The 20,576-nt window shown below is 53.0% G+C and overlaps 1 protein-coding gene across 2 annotated transcripts; it reads left to right on the forward strand.

Moving 5' to 3' along the window:
* The first annotated feature begins 9,770 nt into the window (after positions 1-9,770).
* Positions 9,771-20,534, forward strand: S1PR2 (sphingosine-1-phosphate receptor 2). 2 transcript variants are annotated; one of them, XR_447534.4, is made up of 3 exons: positions 9,771-10,072; positions 15,662-16,892; positions 18,891-20,534. XR_447534.4 is itself a non-coding variant. In XM_007104300.4 (2 exons), exon 2 carries the CDS (start codon positions 15,704-15,706, stop codon positions 16,760-16,762), a length of 1,059 nt encoding a protein of 352 aa, XP_007104362.1. In that variant the 5' UTR covers positions 9,771-10,072; positions 15,662-15,703; the 3' UTR covers positions 16,763-18,128. The 2 variants fall into 2 exon arrangements, 1 of the variants encoding a protein (XP_007104362.1); XM_007104300.4 differs by lacking the exon at positions 18,891-20,534 and having other exon boundaries at positions 15,662-18,128.
* The last annotated feature ends 42 nt before the right edge of the window (positions 20,535-20,576 follow it).

Here is a 20,576-nt window from a genome sequence, read left to right on the forward strand (position 1 = left end):
TGGTGGGGGGAACTAAGATCCCACATGCTGCGGTGCAAGTAAGCCCGGGCGCTGCAACTGGAAAGAAGACTGCATGCTGCAACGAAGAGCCTGCGTGCCACAGCTAAGACCCAACGCAGCCAAATAAAAATAAATAATAAAAGGCCAAAAAGGAAAAGAAAAAAAAAGAAGCCAAGGCAGGGATGGGGGTGGACCGTGGAAGACTTGAAGGCTTTTGTTTTGTTTTTTTGCATCTTATATATAACATATGGATATTTTTGTGAAGTATTAATGAAAACTTATAATGTATTTCATTGTGCATTCTGTCCTTGCAAGAACTGTAGATATGTGTTTCAAACTCCGCACACTTCTCAATTTTAAAAGGTCTTTTAATTTTGTACAATTTTGTTTATTCATTTTATGTTTGCGTAAGTAATTCACACACCTAGTAAAGAAAATTCCAAAAACTACAAAAAGAAAGCTAGAGTGAAAAGTCTGTCTCCTCCACCCTCTGTTCCCTGCCCTGCCCCCACCCACCTCTTTCCCTTCCCAGAAGCCACCACCACAACCAGCTGTGTGTCTTCTCCCAGAACCAGTTTATTATTTTACAGACAGATTTACATGTCTGTCCTGTGCAAGAGAATTTAGATTTTATGTGGTGAAGGATGGAACAGCACTTAGCTGCTTAATGATTTATTGGGCACCTACTGTGTACTGCTGGGGTAAATCCAGCAGACACCCTTGAGATACTCACAGCCCAGTGCAGAAGGTTGAAAGATCAGAATGGGGGAGGGGAGGTCTACAGGGTCTGTGGGAGCACAGGGGAAGAACTGCTAATCTGTGGCGGCGGGGGTCTCAGAGGCAACTTTTCTGAAGCTGCAACCGGAGAGCTAAGGCTTGAAGGTCCATCAGGGGTTTGTCCAAAGGAAAAAATGTGATCCAGGCTGAGGAAACAGCAGTTGCAAAAGCCAGAAGTGGGGACTGGGGGAAGGGGTGGCTGGACTTTCCTGATGGCCACAAGCTTTGTTCATTGACTCAGTCATTTATGTTGAACCCACCTCAGGGCCTTTAGTACTGTTGTTCCTTCTGCCTGGATCATGCTTTTCCCAGAGCTACACATGGCTCGATCCCTCACCTCCAATTCTTTGCTCAAATGTCACCTCCTCCGAGAAGCCTGTCCTGACCACCCTATTTCAAATTGCAATCCCCACCCCTGGCCCTTCTGACCGCCTTATCCCGCCCTATTTTTTTCCATCAGTACTTATTTTCTAACATCCTATATAATTTCCTGGGTTTTTTTAAAGGATCTTTATCTTTTAAAAAATATTTGTTTATTTGGCTGCATCGGGTCTTAGTTGTGGCGTGTGGGCTTCTCTAGTTGCGGCACTCGGGCTTCTCTCTAGTTGTGGCGCGTGGGCTCTAGAGCGTGGGGTCTCAGTAGTTGCGGCATGCGGGCTTAGTTGCCCCGCGGCATTTGGGCTCTTAGTTCCCCGACCAGGGATCGAAGGCAGGCATTGGAAGGCAGATTCCTAACCACTGGACCACCAGGGAAGTCCCTCCTGGGTCTTTTTTAATGCTTTTTGTCTGTCTCCCCTACTAGAGGAGCAATTTTGTCTCCCCTTCTTGGCAGAAATTTTGCTCTCTCTTGTTCCCTGCAGCCAGCATAGTGCCTGTAACACAGTGGGCACTCAATACATGTTTCTTAAGTGAATTCCTTTGTTCATCATCCTAATGCAGGGGTATTACCAGAAACAGAGCCCCCCTCTCTGTCTCTTGGGTCTCAAGATCTGTAACCCCCTGAGGTCACAGGCACATAAGGTACCCAATGAATGATTATTTACCCAATGGCACTGGAGTCACATAGTCACAGGTTCAAATCCAGGGGCTGCTGCTAATTGGTTGGGTGTCCCTGGGCAAGTGGTTAGCACTTTCAGAGTTCTGCCCTAATTGGTAGGTGGGACACACACAAACTCTCCCCTGCTGAGCTGTGTGGAGGATGAGTTCTCTTTCCTTCCAGCCTCAGTCCCCACAGTGTTTCCCCCCACCCCCACAAAGGGAGCCTGTAAATACCTGAGTCAGATCCATCCCTTCTCTGCTTAGAACCCTCCATGCCTCCTACAGCAAAAGCCAAAGTCCTCACTGCAGCCCACAATGCCCTGCAGGACCTGTCCTCACTTCCTCTCACTGTCCCCTTCTATCTCTCTGTGGTTTCCGCCACACTGGTCTTCTCACCAGAACCTGTCAATCTCACACCAGCCTCAGGGCCTTTGCACATGGACCACTCTCCCCTAAATATCTGCATGGTTCACTCCCTCATCTCCTTCAGGTCTTTACTCAAATGTCACCTTCTCAGGTGACACTGGGTCTAAAAGTCACAGTCCCTTCCTACCCCACATATCTAATCTGCCTTCCCAGTGTCATTGTTTCCAGAACTTACACCACATTCTAACTGATGACATCATGTTCTTATTTATCCTGCTTCTTGTCTGTCTCCTCCACTAGGACGTCAGCTTCCGGAGGACAGAGGTCTTTGTTTCTTTCACTGCTGGGCCCCCATGCTAAGAAGGAGAAGGGTGCCAGGCACCCAGAAGCTTCTCAATACATAGTAATTGAACAAATGGAATGTAGAGAAAGCAGTTTTCACACGGTTCCCCCACTGGCATTATTGATTGTGAGCCTTAATGAAAGGGAGGTAATGACCTCGAGACCTTCACACTGTGAGGCTCAAAGTTTGACCGTTTTGGCCCAAGCCTGGGTGGAGTCAAAGGTCGAGGTGTCTAGCCCATTCCTGTGGATCAAAGGCTCAGTTGTAGGTAACCTCTGTCCCCAGTGGGCCAGCATCAGCCTCGCAGCCCGGAGAGGGTCTTTGCTGGCCACGGGCATGATAGCAATTTAGGGAGCATATATCAGAAGCTGGAGGGCCCCCCAACATCTGGCCATTCCTAGCCTCCCATCACTGTGCCAGGGTTTTCACAAAGGCCAGAGTCAAGGCTGGAATACTGGGGGGCAACCTTCTGATAGAAGATGCAGGGTATGAGTGCAGGATTGATAGGGGGGTGGTCTGACCTCTTTGGGGGAGCTGTTTAAAGTACATCCCCATCAACTGCCAAAACATCTGCTGTGTGTTTGTTTGCAGCTCAGTTTGTGGGTAACTGCCAAGCGTGTGAGGAGGAAGAGGAGTCCCCACTGAGGCATTCTCCCTCAACCCCTAGGGATGGGCCTGATTTGCGTAGATGTTTCCCTTCCCTTCAGTTCCCTTCAGTTCAGCGTCAAAGCGGGTGCGTGGAGCAGAAAAAAGGCACAGAAACAGCCCCCTGGGTTTTGGCAGAGAGTCAGACCCCCTCAGGGCTTGAACCCCTGGGTAGGGCACATGGGCTGTCTGGGCCTCAGTTTCCCCCTCTGTATAATGGGGGTATAATCACCCCTTCCTCATATGTTTTGTGTCAGCCTCGCACCTGTGTACCCTCAGGTCACCCATTACCTGCTCTGTCCCTGCCCCATGGCTAAGGACTGACCCCTGCACAGGATAGCCCCCTTGTCCCCTGCCTTCTGTGCCCAGATTTAGCCAATGGGAGGCACTGAGGGTAGATTGGAGGGCGAGAAAATGGGAGAAGCCAAGGTAGTTCTCCTCATCTGCTTCTGACAGCATCTCCCACTGGACGTGGCCTCCCTATTTGTTAATTTGCAAGTTGTCTCACCCGTCCCATGCTTTGGTTTCTCGTCTAGGTAACCAACCCCTGTATTAAAGCCCCTCTGTTTGAGCTATGGCTATTTTCCTAAGTGGACTTTTACTGATGTAAGGCAGTTGTGAGGGGTTTTTGTTGAAGATACAATTAAAAATAAATCAAGTCTTCCCTTTTCAGTGCACCGTTCCACAAGTTTCCGCAAACATATACAGTCATATAAACACCACCACAATCAATATACAGAATTGTTCCATCCCAAAAAAAATTCCCGCACACCTTTTTGTAATCAACCCCTCCCTCCACCCTCAGGCCCTACGAATCACTGTCCCTATAGTTTGCCTTTTCTAGAATGGCATAGAAATGGAATCGTACAGTATGTAGTCTTTCGTGTCTGCCTTCTTTCCCTCATCATAATGCTTGTGAGGTTCATCCATGTGGTTCTATATCGCTTGTTCCTTTCAGGCCTCGAGGTTTCAAATACTATATGCCTGAGTGGTCTTCCATGTGAAGATAAACTGCAGTGCGCCTATTCACCCCTTAGTTAAAGGAGCTGTTGTGAGCTTTTGATGGGCTGATATTTGCAAAGAGCTTAGGACAGTAACTGGCCCGTGATATATGTGTCAGCTGTAATTATTATGCCGGAGGGGGGCTGAAGTGGGCCTTCGGGGTTCCCCTCTCCCCTAACTATGTATGTCTCCCTCATCTGGAAGAGACAGCCCACCCTTCCCAGGCTCAGTGGGCTAAAACTGCATCTGGTGCAGACGTGGCAGGGACTGGCCTCCACTGGCAGCCTCCCCACCCCATTCCTGAAGCTGAAAGTGGGCCTCAAGCCCACGGATGGACGAAACAAGGCCGCTGCAACTCCGCTGCCTGCCAAGATGAGCATCTGGAAAGTTTCTCTGCAGCTGGACCCCTCCCCCAAGCCCTGGGGTGATGTTGAGAAAGTTGGGACCTGTCTCAGACGCTTCTCCTCATGCAGTCCGTCCTGCCAAAACCTGAGAGCTGGCGGTGGGGGGGAGAGTGGAGGCCCAGAGTGGATGGAGGACAGTCCCAGACCTCATCAACTGGGGGGAGTTCACAAAGTTTGGGGTGGGGTGGGATCAGAGGTCAGAGGGTTTCCTTCACCTCTGGACTACAGAGGAGAACATTCTACATCTCACCAATGACCGACATAGCCCTCAGTGATAACCACTGCCCTTCTATTCCAAATCAACGGGGGAGGAATGGGGAGGGGCGTCACCACGGCAGGACTGGGTCTGGGACTTGGGATGAAAAAGAGGGCAGAGAGCTCTAGTTCAAATCCTACCATGACTGTGTGCCTCACTTTCCTCATCTTTAAAATGGGGTGAGGAAAAGGCAAAACTATGGGGACAGAAAAAGATCAATGACTGCCAATGATTAAGGACGGGTGTGGGGGGGTAATGAATAGGCAGAGCACAGAGGCTTTTTGGGCCAGTGGAACTATTCTGTATGATACTATGGATATAATGGTGGATATGTGTCATTATACATTTGTCCAAACCCACAGACTACAACACCAAGAGTGAACCCTCATGTAAACCATGGACGTGGGGTGATAACAGTGTGTCCGTGTAGGTTCATCAATAGTAACAAACGTGGGCTTCCCTGGTGGCGCAGTGGTTAAGAATCCGCCTGCCAATGAAGGGGACACAGGTTCGAGCCCTGGTCCGCGAAGATCCCACATGCCGCGGAGCAACTAAGCCCGTGCGCCACAACTACTGAGCCCTCGTGCCACAACTACTGAAGTCTGTGGGCCTAGAGCCCGTGCTCCGCAACAAGAGAAGCCACGACAACGAGAAGCCCGCGCACCGCAACGAAGAGCGGCCCCCACTCACTGCAACTAGAGAAAGCCCGCGTGGAGCAGCGAAGACCCAATGCAGCCAATAAATAAATAAATTTATTTTTTTTTAAAAAGTAAAACATGTGCCACTCTGGTAGGGGCTGTTGACAGTGGGGAGGCTATGTGTGTGTGGGGCAAGGGATATATGCGACATCTCTGTACTTTCTGCTCAATTTTGTTTTGGGGGTTTTTTTTTGTTTGTTTGCTTTTCTTTTCTTTTTTGTTTTCTTTTTTTGGCCATGCCGCACGGCATGCAGGATCTTAGTTCCCCGACCGGGGATTGAACCTGTGCCCCAAGCAGTGGGAGCATGGAATCCGAACCACTGGACCACCAGGGAATTAGCTCTGCTCAGTTTTGCTGTGATCCTGAAACTGTTCTAAAAAATAAAGTCTATTTAAAAACATGGGATGATGATGATAATCATAATACCCACCTCCTAGGGTTGGAGGATTCATAGAGCCGCACCCAGCACAGTCTGTCCGTGTGAGTGTTAGCCATTATTATCAGTGGCCCTGTAATTAGTGGAGGCTGCTCCAAGCCTCTTCCTTTTCTTCTTTTTCCCCTGCTTGGGAGCTCCCCAAGGAAATGGCCCCGTTTCCTTCCTCTTCTGCTGTTCTCTCCCTCAGGGATCCCCCCTAGGGAGGGTTCACCTTTCCCCTTGACCCCCTGGACCATCAGGGCGTCTATGCCAGTGTTTCCCAATTCTCTAGCCCATTCCCTCAGCTGACCCAGTGGAGAACTCATGTTACCCCAGAAGTGGGAGGTGAGAGGGGGAGGCAGAGTGGCTTGCTGGTGTATCTGTGTATCCCTGGGGACATCACCTTTGTCTAGGAGCCACGGTCCGCCTAACAGACGGCCGGATATGTCTGCAGCCTTGATATTACCCCCCGCCACAGGTCCCTGAGGGGATAGCAAACTGCTGAGCCAACCAAGGCAAGCTGGGGGGGGGCCACTTCCTCCCCAGCTCTCAGATCCTCACAGAGGGCTTAGATTTCCGCTCTGATAGCTCTCTGGCGAGGAGAGGACCCAGTTTTTTTAGTACTTTGTCCTCTGTGGGTTGAACACCTGGTTTCTAGAGGTTGTACAGCCACACTTCATTTGGGCAGAGGATTCGGTAAGGTTGGCCTGAGGTCTGAGTGGACCCCAAGATCTGGCCCGGAGCTGAATGGACACTGAAATCTGGCTCAGGAAGAGGAGTGAATTCACCCTCTGGCTTTTCTTATCTTCCCATCAAAGCCCTGCTACCCTGTGTTAGAACAGTCTGGTTTCTTCGGTCTCCTCCATTGGACTGTCAGTTTTGGATGGCAGAAACCAACGAGGTATCACCAGAGCTGGCACAGAGCATTCTATGTTGCATTATATAAATATATATGCTGTATACCTGTATGTAACATTAATGTATTGATTCTTAATATTCATTTCCTTATTAATAACTTAAATATGTTTATTCTTAATATAAATTTATTTCATAGCAACATGTTGAATAATAGCATAGATGTTTATTAACAATGTTATTGTTTATTTATATTGATACTATTTGTTATTATTATTATCACAGGAACAATTTTACAGTAGAAGTCTGGTGATTTGTTACCTTCGATTTGATTTTTCATGTCTTTGTAAATTTTTTGAAACGGTAATATGAGCTAAAAATTTCAAACAGTCGCCCCCCCCCACCCCCGGGGTACACCATGAAAAGTCTGGTCCCCTCTCACCTGTTCCCCTGCCCCCCCCCATCCCCCCACCGGGGGTAACCGCTGTGATGGTGTCTTGCGCCCTTCTCCTGAAGATGGCCTGTATGTCCACAGGCAAATGTGTGTGTATTTATACAGCCCTTATAAATATACCCAGAAATGCAGGCAGGCAAGCAAGCAGCTGGTTTACATTGTGCTTTTTTCATCTTAACGTGTTGAATACAGTTTCATATCAAGACTACTCCAATTTTACTTTTTAATAGGCATAAACGGATCGACTTTAATTTCCTTTTTCAAAGTTTTGCTTTTCAACACTGTTTATGGAGTATAATATGCATACAGAAGAGTGTGCTGAACTTCTCCCTTTTTTTAAATTGGTTGCATTGTCTGGGATTTAAGCATCCACAATTTTTTTAAATTTTCAGCCTTTCTGAGGTATCCCTGACATGTAAAATTGTAAGATATTTAAAGTGTACATCCAGGTGATTGGATAGATGTATACATTGTGAAAGGATTCCCCCCATCTAGTTAATGAACACATCCTTCACCTCACATATTTATCTTTTTATTGTGGATGTGAGAGCATTTAAGTTCTACTCTCTCAGAAGTTCCAATTGTTTGATACAGTATTACCAACTGTAGTCACCATGTTGTAAATTAGATCCCCAGACCTTATTATAACTGAAAGTTTGCACCCTTTTACTAATCTCTCCCTATTTCCGCACCCACCACAGCCCCTGGCAACCACTTTTCCTACTCTCTGTTTCTGTAAGTTTGACTTTTTCTTTTTTAATTCCACATAAAAGTGATACCATGTGGTATTTGTTTTTCTCTGTCTGGCTCTTTTCACTTAGCATAAGGCCCTCAAGTTTCATTCATGTTGTTGAAAATGACAGGACTTCCTTTCTCATGGCTGAATAATATTCCATTGTGTGTGTATATGTATATATATGTGTATATGTATATATAGATACATATATATGTATATATATATATATATATATATATATATATATATATATCACATCTTCATCCATTCATCTGTTGACAGACACTTAGGTTCCATACCTTGGCTATTGTGAATAATGCTGCAGTGAACATGGGAGTGCAGATATAGTTTTTTGTCATTTTGCTTTTCAACACTCTTCACTGAAGTATCATATACATAGAGGGAATTCCCTGGTGGTCCAGTGGTTAGGACTCCACGCTTTCACTGCTGAGGGCCCGGGTTCAATCCCTGGTTGGGGAAATAAGATCCCACAAGCCACGTGGTGCCGCAAAAAAAAAAAAAAGATAGAAGATAGATAATACCCTCTCCCTCCTTTTTCTTGCACTGTCTGGGTATCAAGCTGTCTAACTTTCAATTTAATTTATTGTTGGAATAGGGCACATGTTACAAAAGTCAAAAGGTACAAAAGGATTCACAGAGTGAAAGCTACCTCCCTCCTGTCCCCTATCTTTCAGTTCCTCGCCCAGGAAATTTATCAGTTTCTTCTTCTTGCAAGATTCTGGATATTCTGAGCACATACAGTAGAACATCAACTCCATTGGAACAGGGAGTTTTATCTGTTTTGTTTCCTGATCTATCTCCAGCCTTTTAGTATGGTATCTGGCACATAGCAGGTGCTTACTGTATGTGGTAAGTAAACATATAAGCAGATTATGTATTCATCCTCACGAATAGTACCCTCCTGAACATAAGTTCCATGAAGGCAAGGGGTTTTTTTCCTGTTCTGTTCACCGCTGTGCCCAGCAGGTACACCAGAAACATTTGTTGAATGAGTGAGGGGCATGTTGCCTAGTCACTGATTTCACACACACGCATCAGTAAATGAAGGTGTGCTTCATCTCTGCAGCCAGGCACCCAGATATGGCCAGGAAAAGCTGAATGAGGAAAAGAGGGAAACTAAAGAACTGGATAGGACTTCCCTGGCGGTCCAGTGGTTAAGACTCCACGCTTCCATTGCAGGGGGCACGGTTTCCATCCCAGTTGGGGAACTAAGATCCCTCGTGCCATGGAAAAAAAAAAAAAAGAAGAAGAAGTGGATAGAAGATTGGGCCTCAAAACTTGAAAGGCAGGACTCAACCTGGGCCTGCTGGTCAACCACAGTGAGAGCAATTGATTGACAGAGGCAATGGAAGCTTCTGGGTGCTCCCAGTCTTCTAGGGCAGAGGGGCCAGCGCCTGAATTCTGGGGCCTTATCAAGGCAAAAACCAATCCATTCTTTGAGGCAGGGCCTGGCACATAGTAGGAACTTGCTTATTTGTTGGATGAACACACAGTGGGCACTTAATGCCTATTTGTTGTGTTGACACTTAGTAGGTGCTTCATGGCTCCTCGCTGAGTAAATAAAGGGGATTCCACGCGCTCCTCCAATTTCAGCCTCCCAAGGATGGGCCAAGAGTACATCTGCAATCCAAGACAGTCGTTTCAGGTTGAGGTCACCTGGCCAGGAGCGACTGGACAGCACGGGGCTGCGTGACGTCATGCGCCGACCGCTTCTCACGGGTGGGGGCTGGGAGGGGCAGGGCTGGAGGTGGGGGTGCGGACAAAGGGACCCCGCGCGCCTCCTCCTCGCCCGCCTCCTCCCCGCCCGCCCTTGCGCGCGTCCCGCTGGGCAGGCCACATCTGGAATTCATTGCTGCTGCCGCCGCCGGAAAGGAGGCGGAGATAGGGCGGGGCAAGTGGGGGCCGAGGCGGCGCCTCTCGCGGTCCCCCTCCGTCCCCGGTCCCCAGCCCCGGGACGCAGAGGAGCCCGGCGGGCAGTCCCAGCCCTAGCCGCGGCCGTCCCGGGGACGCAGACGCCAAAGCCCCTCTGGCCAGGGCAAGGACCCGGGTCGGCCTAGCCAGGTGAGCGTGCGTGGCGAGGGGGAAGCAGAAAGGGCGGGCCCTGGTCCCCGGAGGTCGCGGGATCGGAGCTAGGGGCGCCGGCCAGGGGTCGGGGGCGTCGCGGGCGCGCACGCGCCGCCCGTGCTCCTGCTGCACCGAGGGAGTGGTCATCGTGCGCCCTCTCCACGACCCTAGGAGGCCCCACTGCCTCAGCCGCGAACCCCCAGACTGAGCTCCCCGCCTTCTCCAGCGGCAGGAAGTTGGCCCCGAGGAGAAGGCGGAATCCGAGCGCTTTCGGCCGGAGACTGGGAGGTTGGATGGCGTGCCCCCGGACCGGGGGTTTGGGGAGTGTGTATGGGGGAGGGGAGGACTCCCCTCTTTGCTGACTCCGGCTGGGCGAAGGCGAAAGGTGCCGCGCGCCGCAGTACCTCCAGGCCAAGGGGCGGGGCCCCAGAGGAAGGCAGTTGCCCACCTCCTCCATATCTGGTCCTCTGCCTCAATTTCCCCGAGAAGTTCGTCTCTTCCAGTCCCCCCGCGGGGTCGTGGCTTTGTTCTGGAAGGAAAGTGAACCTGACTGCGTGGCTCCGGCGTCTCTTCTTTCCCCTGGGACCCGGGGATGGGGCGTGGGTGAGGGCACCCGTGGCGCGGACCCCGCGTGGTTCCAGGCTCAGCCAAGCGTGGGAACCTCGCCCACTCCTCTGGCAAGAGTTGACTCACCCGGGGATTTCCATCCCCTCTCCCGACTGTGCCCTAATCGGACGCTCCGGGCGCCACGCGCTGAGCCCACGGTCCCCCGCGTGGTGCGACACGCGTGCGGCATTCGCGGTGCAGCTGCTGCTGGGATCTCTCCCCATCTCTCCCCAGTCCTCTGGGAATATCGAGGCTGGGCCCCTGGCTGGACGCAGAGGAGCCCCCCACCCTCACTTGGAGATGTGTGGGTCACCCGCGTGTGGCTGTCGCGGGAGAGAGGAGGCGCGGCCCTAGAGGCAGCGAGTGTGGATACCGTGCATTCCACCGCCAGATAAGGAGGCCGAGACTGCAGCCCGAGGGCGGGGGCGGGTCGTGGCGCCGTCTCCAAGGAGACGCCCAGCTGGGCTTCGCCTGGTGGGGGTGGCCTCCCAGCGGACCAGGGGCGTCTCCAGCCTCCCTTGCTGTTGTTTGGGCCTGGGCTGAGTTTAGGAGCCTCCGCCCTCGGGGGCCCACTGGGGCCTCGTTCGTTTGGTCATCCATCCACCCATCCATCCATCCATCCATCCATCCTACACGTTTTCTGAGCGCCAGGCATCATTCCAGGGAGTGAAAACAGACTTAGTTGCTGTCCTCTGACACACATTCTACCCTGGAAACAGACAGAAAACAAGAAATACAATCATATTGCTGAAATTGGCAAGTGCTGTGAATATAATATAAAGATGCTGTGGTAAAAAGGGCCTAGGGAAGGCGGCTAGGATAGCCTGGTGGTTAGAGGAGGCCACCAAACAGAAACCTGAAAGGTGGGGAGACAGTCATTCAGGGCTTTGTGGGAAGGCCATGCCAGGTGGAGAAACAGCAGAGGCAAAAGCTCTGAGGTAAGAACAGGGCTGACACGTCAGAGGCCAGTGTGGTTGGAGTGGACTGACCCTGGGGGAGAGTGGGAGGAGGGGAGGTGGGCAGGGGCCAGGCCATTTTAGGTAGTGGGGAGCCATGGAAGAATCTGGAGCTGAGGAGTGACATATTGGAGCTATAAATTTTTTTTAATCAATTAATTAATTAATTTATTTATGGCTGTGTTGGCTCTTTGTTGCTGCGAGCGGGCTTTCCCTAGTTGCGGGCTTTCTCTAGTTGCCGCGAGCGGGGGCTACTCTTCGTTGCAGTTCACGGGCTTCTCTTGTTGCGGAACACGGGCTCTAGGCGTGCGGGCTTCAGTAGTTGTGGCTCGCGGGCTCTAGAGCGCAGGCTCAGTAGTTGTGGCGCACGGGCCTAGTTGCTCCGTGGCATGGGGGATCTTCCCGGACCAGGGCTCGAACCCGTGTGCCCTGCATTGGCAGGCGGATTCTTAACCACTGCGCCACCAGAGAAGTCCCTGGAGCTATAAATTTAAAAGCTCCCTCTGGATGCTGCATGGAGAATGGCAGTGTAGAGGGCAACTGAGGGGAAACCAAGCCTAGGGGGCTGCCCTAGGGCATGGGGCATGGGACCAGTGAGTGCCCAGGGGAATAGTAACCATAGGGCCTGCCTCCAAGGAAGTTGGGGGAGGGGCTCCTGGAAGCCACTGAGGCTTCCTCTTGCCTTCTACCCTCCTAATCTCCCCCTGAACAGTCTTGGTCTGTCTCGCTTCCCTTCCCTCCAAACCCTGTCACTTGTCCCTCTTGCTCCATTTCAGGCCTGGCCATTCCCCAGTGCTGAGCCCAGGGACGTCTTACTGAGCATCTGGGAGGGAGTCAGGCCCTATGTTATCCAGGCCTGGGAGCCTGACACAGGGAGGGGAAGCAGGAAAGGCCTGTGTCTGCCTGGGGGTGACTGTGCCAGCCCCAAGCTCCAGACCCTGCTTCCTCTTTCTGGGAAGCATGAACCTGCCTTAAGCAAGGTCCTAGTGGAGAAGACGGAGGCATTGTGGGCCTCAGATTCCCCTTCTCTAACCAACCACCCCTCCTGAGGCTGCCCGAAGTGAGGATCTTCCCCTCAGGGAAGAAGGCAGACATTTTGGTCAGCCCCTGGGGTACGAGGGCTGAAACCATTTCTTTCTTTCTTTCTTTTTTTTAAAAAATTTATTTATTTATTTATTTAATTTTTGGCTGCTTTGGGTCTTCGTTGCTGCGCGCCGGCTTTCTCTAGTTGCAGCAAGCGGGGCTACTCTTCGTTTCCCCTCAGGGAAGAAGGCAGACATTTTGGTCAGTCCCTGGGGTACGAGGGCTGAAACCATTTCTTTCTTTCTTTCTTTTTTTTTAAAAATAAATTTATTTATTTATTTAATTTTTGGCTGCTTTGGGTCTTCGTTGCTGCGCGCCGGCTTTCTCTAGTTGCAGCAAGAGGGGGCTACTCTTCGTTGCGGTGCGCGGGCTTCTCATTGCGGTGGCTTCTCTTGTTGGGGAGCACGGGCTCTAGGCGCACGGGCTTCAGTAGTTGTGGCACACGGGCTCAGTAGTTGTGGCTCGCGGGCTCTAGCGCGCAGGCTCAGTAGTTGTGGCGCACGGGCGTAGTCGCTCCACGGCATGTGGGATCTTCCTGGACCAGGGCTCAAACCTGTGTCCCCTGCATTGGCAGGCGGATTATTAACCACTGCGCCACCAGGGAAGTCCTGAAACCATTTCTTATTTCTCTAGGAAGCGGCCATAAATCTTTCTCTTGGCTGCCAGACAAGAGAGGGGTCTGAGCAGTGGAGGAGGGGGCGGACTTGGGACACACCCTGGGCTTCTAGCCCACCAGCAAGTGTGCTTCCCAGACCTGCGATGGGTCCTTGATTCTCAATTATGAACCCCAGGAGGGGCAGTAGGCCAGGGCAGCCTGGGGGCGTCTGGTCGGGGTGACCCAGCGGTCAGGCCGTGGTTCAAACTCTCCCCGGGGACATCCACACAGTCTTAGTAATGTCCTGGAAAGAAGTGAGCTCCAACCGCCTGTAAAGGACCAGATCAGTAGTGCTAGCCATAGAGCGCCCCCAACTGGGCCAATCGAAGGTCGAGGATGGAAAGCTCAGGCCAATAGGCGAATTGCTCAATGTCCTGGAATTGAAAATAAGCCAATCAGGGCGCGGGCTGTTTCTGGCCCGACGGGCCGGTCTGGTAAGGCCCAGACTTGGGCCAAGCCGGCTGCAGCGGGCAGAGGGCATCGGGGCGACTGGGGCCCGTCCGGCAGGGGAACAAGGAGCCTCTGTGTGGCGATCTGGGCGGGGCGACAGTCCCTGGGGATGTGCACAAGCCCTTCTCTGTTCCCAAACTAGGACGGATGTCCCTTCGCCCAGGGGGAGCAGCTGTCTCTATCGGGCCAGGAGCCAGGGCACCCCCTCTGAGGGGGTGTCCGGGACTGAGATGGCTGGACGACCCCGGAAGCCCCTCATCACTCCCAGGCTCACTGGGAACCGGCCTCACCAGCCTTGTCTGGAACGGTGCTCCTGGCGCCCCTGGCGTGCACGTGGTCCTTGCTAGGCGTGTTTCCAGGGACCTGGGGAGGTCTCTTCCCACGGCCCCCCCCCATTGAGCTAAAGGCTGGTCTGGAGCTTCCTCCTGGCTCCCCTGTGCCCCTCGTGAAAGGCGGACACTGCACCAGCTCCTCTGAGACACCCCGCCTCCCGAACTACCAAGCTGGGGCGAGGCCATGAAGTCGGCCTCTCACCCTCTCTGCCCACGCGCATCTTCCCGCCCCTTCCCCCCACGGCTCGGTTTTCCTTGAGAGAGGGGTGACTCAGGCTTTCATGAAAGCGAATACCATACCGTTTCCCCCTCCCCGCGGGGCTTCACGCCCCCTCACCACTCACATGGCTTCGCACAGCTGCCCCATCCTCCCAGCCAGGACCTCCCAGACTGGTCTCCTGTGGCTCCCCCATCCCATCACCCCCTCCCAGCCTCCCTGCACCGGATGTGACTGGGGAGCCGGGACTCAACCCTGTTTGTTCCAAGGGCCTCACATCTGGATTTCATCTTGGCTGGGGAGAGGGGTGCCAGCGCCCTGCCCACCCTGCTAGGACCCTCTGTCCCAGGGCAGGGCTAGATGGTGCTGATGAGAACAGGCTGTTGGGAATCTTGCCTGGCTGGCTCACTCAACATCCCTTACCAAAAGATTGGGAGGAGAGCACCTAGTCCCTAGCTGTGGGTGTGTCAGGAAGAGGGAAGCTAATAATATTAGCTACTATTTATTGAGTGCCTGCTGTACGCTAAGCGTGCCTCGTGTATCGTTCCACAGGATTTTCCCATCACCCCTCTGAAGTGGGCTTTCTTCTCCCCGCTGCACAGATGAGGCCACTGAGACTTAGAGGCCAGGTGTTGAGTGACTTGGCACAATATCCCACAGCGTGTCAGAGGTGGAGTGGGGTCGAACCTTGGATTGCCTGCAAGGTCTGAGTCCTTGAAGATGACGTGACCTCTGTGATGCTCAAACCTCAGGGCCGCCCTGGTGTCTCCCCAAGACCTTATCTTGGGAACACGCATGGCCTCTAGGCTTAGACCCAGCCTGAAATCCAGCCCAGTGGGTGGTAATGAGCAGGGGATGGTGCTATCAGCGAGAGCATCTCACTGACCCAGGTTGGCAGGCGGCATGAGGCCCGAGGCTCCAGCGTTTTCAAGAAATGAGACAATCCCTCCAGGTCCTGGCTAAGACTCCCTCTCTGGGTAGGTGGGTAAGGCTTCCGGAAGTCCATTTTGTGTCTTTCATGCCCTTTGGGGGAGCTTCTGTTCCTTTGGAAGACACTGTAGCCTAGAGGTTACAGAGGCTTTGGAGTGGGTCTCTGAGGCTCTGCCACTGACTAGCTTGGAGGCTTTGGGAAAGTGAATCGAGCTCTCCGGTTTCCCATTTGTAAAGCAGAGATGATGATCATTCTGACTTCATGTGACAGAGTTGGGACTTGAGCCACAGCTGTCCAGAGTCAGCCCCGGCAGCAGCCACGGCACTGACCTGTCTATCTGTCTTTTCTCTCTGCAGCTCTGACAGCCCCATGGCCCCAGCCGGCTACTAAGCCCCACCATGGGCAACGTGTACTCAGAGTACCTAAGCTCCAGCAAGGTCAGGGAACACTATAATTACACCAAGGAGAATCTGGACACGAAGGAGACGCCCTCCCGCCAGGTGGCCTCAGCCCTCATCGTGGTCCTCTGTTGCGCCATCGTGGTGGAAAACCTGTTGGTCCTCATCGCGGTTGCCCGCAACAGCAAGTTCCACTCGGCCATGTACCTGTTCCTGGGCAACCTGGCTGCCTCGGACCTGCTGGCGGGCGTGGCCTTCATAGCCAATACTTTGCTCTCGGGCTCTGTCACACTGGGGCTGACCCCCGTGCAGTGGTTCGCCCGTGAGGGCTCTGCCTTCATCACGCTCTCCGCCTCTGTCTTCAGCCTCCTGGCCATCGCCATCGAGCGGCACGTGGCCATCGCCAAGGTCAAGCTCTACGGCAGCGACAAGAGCTGCCGCATGCTGCTGCTCGTCGCGGCCTCGTGGCTCATCTCGCTGGTTCTCGGCGGCCTGCCCATCCTTGGCTGGAACTGCCTGGGCCGCCTGGAGGCCTGCTCCACCGTCCTGCCGCTCTACGCCAAGCCCTACGTCCTCTGCGTGGTGACCATCTTCTCGGTCATCTTGTCCGCCATCGTAGCCCTGTACGTCCGCATCTACTGTGTGGTCCGCTCCAGCCAGGCCGATGTGGCTGGCCCGCAGACACTGGCCCTGCTCAAGACGGTCACCATCGTGCTGGGCGTCTTCATCTTCTGCTGGCTGCCCGCCTTTAGCATCCTCCTCCTGGACTATGCCTGTCCTGTCCGGGCCTGCCCTGTCCTCTACCAGGCCCATTACTTCTTTGCCTTTGCCACCCTCAACTCACTGCTCAACCCCGTCATCTACACGTGGCGCAGCCGGGACCTGAGGCGGGAGGTATTACGGCCGCTGCAGTGCTGGCGGCGGGCAGCAGGGGTGCAAGGGGGGCGGGACGGGACCCCGGGCCACCGCCTCCTGCCCCTCCGCAGCTCCAGCTCCCTGGAGAGGGGCACACACATGCCCACATCGCCCACGTTTCCGGAGGGCGACACGATGGTCTGAGGGGCAAGTGGGCTGACACCCAGGCCACCACAGCAGAGGGCTCCGTGGAGAGGCACCGGGTGCCCTGGGACAGAGACATGGGGCTGCCAAGCAAGATGCCCCCATTCCACAGACCTGGGCGATGCTGAAGGTATTTCACACCTGGGCTGGCTGACTGAGGCACTGACCAGTTGGATGGCACAACTGCAGCCGGGTCCTGGAGGCCAGCGAGGTGTCTGGAGTGACCTCTTCGGAACTGGATCGTGGGGAGGGCCGGGTGGGGGCCAGACCTGGAAAGACCCCAGGTGACAGCAGGCAGGTGCTCGAGAGGAGCACGGCGCAGGGGCAGTCTGAGCCTCCGCCCTGTGCCTGACTCCCCTCTCTGAATTTAGCCCCCTTGCCACCTTCTCTTGTGGTTCCACTTCCCTAGAACCACTGTCCGGAGGGGCTGGAGACCTCCCTGACCGTTCTGGGCGGCCCTGGCTAACAGTTCCCAGGCTCAAATCCACAGCTTCCCCAAATTTCACCAGCTGCCACGTTGGCAACTCCTTCCCTTTCTTCTGACGCTGTGAGTGAGATGCCAGGAAACCACGTGGTGGCGGGGAACTAACCCCCATTTTCAGACCTCATTGGCCGATTGCACTATTTGGGGCACAGAGGAATCACCCAGGGCTGGAACAACCGGTCTGGGGGCCTGAAGAGGGCTCTGGGCCTCCCAGTGGGGCAGGGTGGAATTGGAGAAAGTTCTAGGGGAGCTGTTGGTACAGGGCCCCAGACCCCCAAAAAACAACCACCCCCCAAACTCTCTCACCTCCAGACCCAGCCGAGGTACCAGATCTCATAAGGCAGGGCAGCCTTGAGCCCTCTGTGCCTCCTTTCAGGTTGTATTCAACGGAGCATGGGGGTAGGGGTGCCGAGGACAATTGTGGGATGCCCTCCTATTGCCTGCTTCAGAGGGACTTTGCTAAATTCTGTGGACAGATGGAAGGGACATTGCGGTACAAGTGTATATTTATGTGTGTCTGTCAGTGTCTGTGTGTGTCTGTGTGTGTGATGTCTGTGATGCCTTCTTCTCACCCTGTTTCCCCAGAATGGATGCTATTTTGTCTCCTCACGTCTGTGTTGAAGCTGCCAAAGAGGGGTCTGGTCCCCGCACAGACTCCTTTGTAATTCCTTGCTTATATCCCCACTTGAGAGCTGGGGTGCAGCTCACCTGGGGGAAGGAAACGTCACGCCTCAAAGTGATTTCTCATGACTGCAAAGGCTGGGAGAGGGGAATCTCTGGGGGGGCAAGGAGCCAGTTGGGGGCTTGTCTCCCCTCATACAGCTCCCCGGATGCCCCTCATGCCTGAGACCCGGGCCCAGGCCAATAAACGGTTCAATGTCTCTTTCTGGTGGCTGTTGTCTTTTTAGGCTTAAGGTGGCAGTTCCCCCATTAGCATCTTGCGGCTGGGGGTGGATGGGACAGGGGAGGGTGGCTACTGCTCAGACAGTTCATCCTTTGCCAGCCTTTCCTCGGTGCCCCCAGCCCTGGCCCAGCCAGAGACAGGATTGCAGTGGCTTCTGAGAAAACAGGGTCAAAACTGACTTTCTCCCTAGGGCAGTTATCTGGCCCCTCCCAGTGATTAATTAGGCCCAGGCCCTCCATGCTATCCTTCAAAGAGAGAGCCTGGTGGGGAGTGGGGGCCCCCCCCTTCTTCATCCCTCCTGGGGAGCTGGAGAGATGGTCTTGGGAGACATGGGTCCAGATACCCCTCTAAAGCACAGTGTTCTCCAAAGGAATGGTCCACCTTCCTCAAGCACTTTCCAGGCAGGAAGACAGACTCCTCAGGAGGCTGGAGTTACTATAAACTGCTTTTATGGAGATGTGGGTTCAGAGAAGTCAAGTGAGCTGCTCAGGGTCACACAGCCGGTTGGGGCAGTGCCTGTCTGGATTTGAACTCGGGCGGGCTGACTCTAGGTCCTGCCAGCCCCACCACTGGGCCAGAGGAAAGATCCTCAAACCCCTCTTTGCCATGGAAGGAGTGAGGAGTGTGGTCTGCCAGCCTCCACCAGCATCAGCAGGACCCAGGATGTGCCCAGATGGGATGCAGGTGAAAGGTGGGTCCCTAGCTCGGCTCCAGAGTGACACTCCCTCCTTTGCCCACAGGCACAGGGCCCAGCGGGTCCTTTGAAGATAGATCTGGAGCTTTGATGGGGAACCCAGGCCCTCGAGCTGAAGCTCCACCCGGCAACCCCAGCACAAAGCTAGGGCAGCCTGCGGAAGCGAGAAGGAGTGGGGCAGACGGTGGCCAGAAGCTGAGACCCACACCCCCCATCGGAATTCCCCTTCCTCCGGCAATTCAAAGACAACCTCTGGAAACCTGAGCCCTCGCTGGGATTGGGAGGAGGAAGAGGCACAGGCCAGGCCAGAGTCAATAAATTTCCCCCAAACACCCACATGCTTCCTTCACCTGCTCCTTCAGGCATGCGCTCCAATGCCATCTCCTCAGAGAAGCCTGCCCTGACCACCTTCTTCCCTCTATCTAGCCCCTCACCTTCTTACCACCTGGCGGTGTAATATACATCGGTCTACTTCTCCCTAATTAAAATATTTACTTTTTTTTTTTTTTGGCTGCACCACGCAACATGTGGGATCTTCGTTCCCCGACCAGGGATCGAACCTGCGTCCTCTGCATTGGAAGCACAGAGTCTTAACCACTGGACCGCCAGGGAAGTCCCTTTTTTATTTAATTTTTTTCCTAATTAAAACATGAACACCTTGCAGATAGGACTGCATCCTATTCACCACAGTCTCTAGCATCTTTCATGGTACTTGGCACGTTCCCACCAAAGGAGCTTAGCAGCTGCTGTTCCTTCTTCTGGGAATGATCTTCCTGCAGACATCTTTGTGACTCTTCTCTCCTCTTTCAAGTCGGTATTCAAATATCACACCCTGGGTGAGGCCTCTGGCCATGAACACAATTTTTTTTTTATCCTATCTACCTCCCTTGCTACTCGCTAATATGCAACACATTTCGCTTCTTTATCTTGTTCAGTTTATTATTATTATTATTATATTTTTGGCCGTGCTGCACGGCATGTGGGACCTTAGTTCCCCAACCAGGATCAAACCCATGCCCCCCGCATTGGAAGCGCAGAGTCTTAACCACTGGACCGCCAGGGAAGTACCTATCTTGTTTATTTTCTATTTCCCCCTTAGAATGCCAGTCCCATTCGAAATACCAGACAGCAGGAGTTTTTGTCTATCTTGCTCACTGAGTGGCCTCAGTGCTCAGAACAGTGGCCAGCTCACAGTAGGTGCTCAATAAATGTTGAATGAATGAAAGCCAAAGCAAATGGCTGAATGTTAAGTGCTGTGAAGAAAATAAAATAGGAGAAGCAACAGTTTTGGGGTACTGTATTCTGCAGGGAAGGCATTATTATAGGCACTCTGACCGAGAAAGAAACTGAGGCACAGAGAGGTCAAGTCATGTGCCCAAGGTCACGGAGCATGTGAGTGGAGGGGTCTGGATTTGAACCCAGGCAGTCCTTTTTTTTGGCTGCACCACTCAGCTTGTGAATCTTAGTTCCCCAACCAGGGATAGAACCCCGGGCCCCCTGCAGTGGTAGCATGGAGTCCTAACCACTGGACGGCCAGGGAACTCCCCCCTTTTTTTTTCTTTTTCTTTTTTTCAGGCAGTCCTTGATTGAATACCAAATCACTTCTCATTCTCCTCAGTATGGCGGTCTGAAGAACTGATTTGCTAATCTCTCAGATCTCAGAGCCTAGAATGGAATGGACCAACCTGTAGGTTTCTAAAGTCTTTTTTTTTTTTTTTTTTTTTTTTTTTTT

Source organism: Physeter macrocephalus, chromosome 2 (assembly GCF_002837175.3).
Source record: "Physeter macrocephalus isolate SW-GA chromosome 2, ASM283717v5, whole genome shotgun sequence".
NCBI lineage: Eukaryota > Metazoa > Chordata > Mammalia > Artiodactyla > Physeteridae > Physeter > Physeter macrocephalus.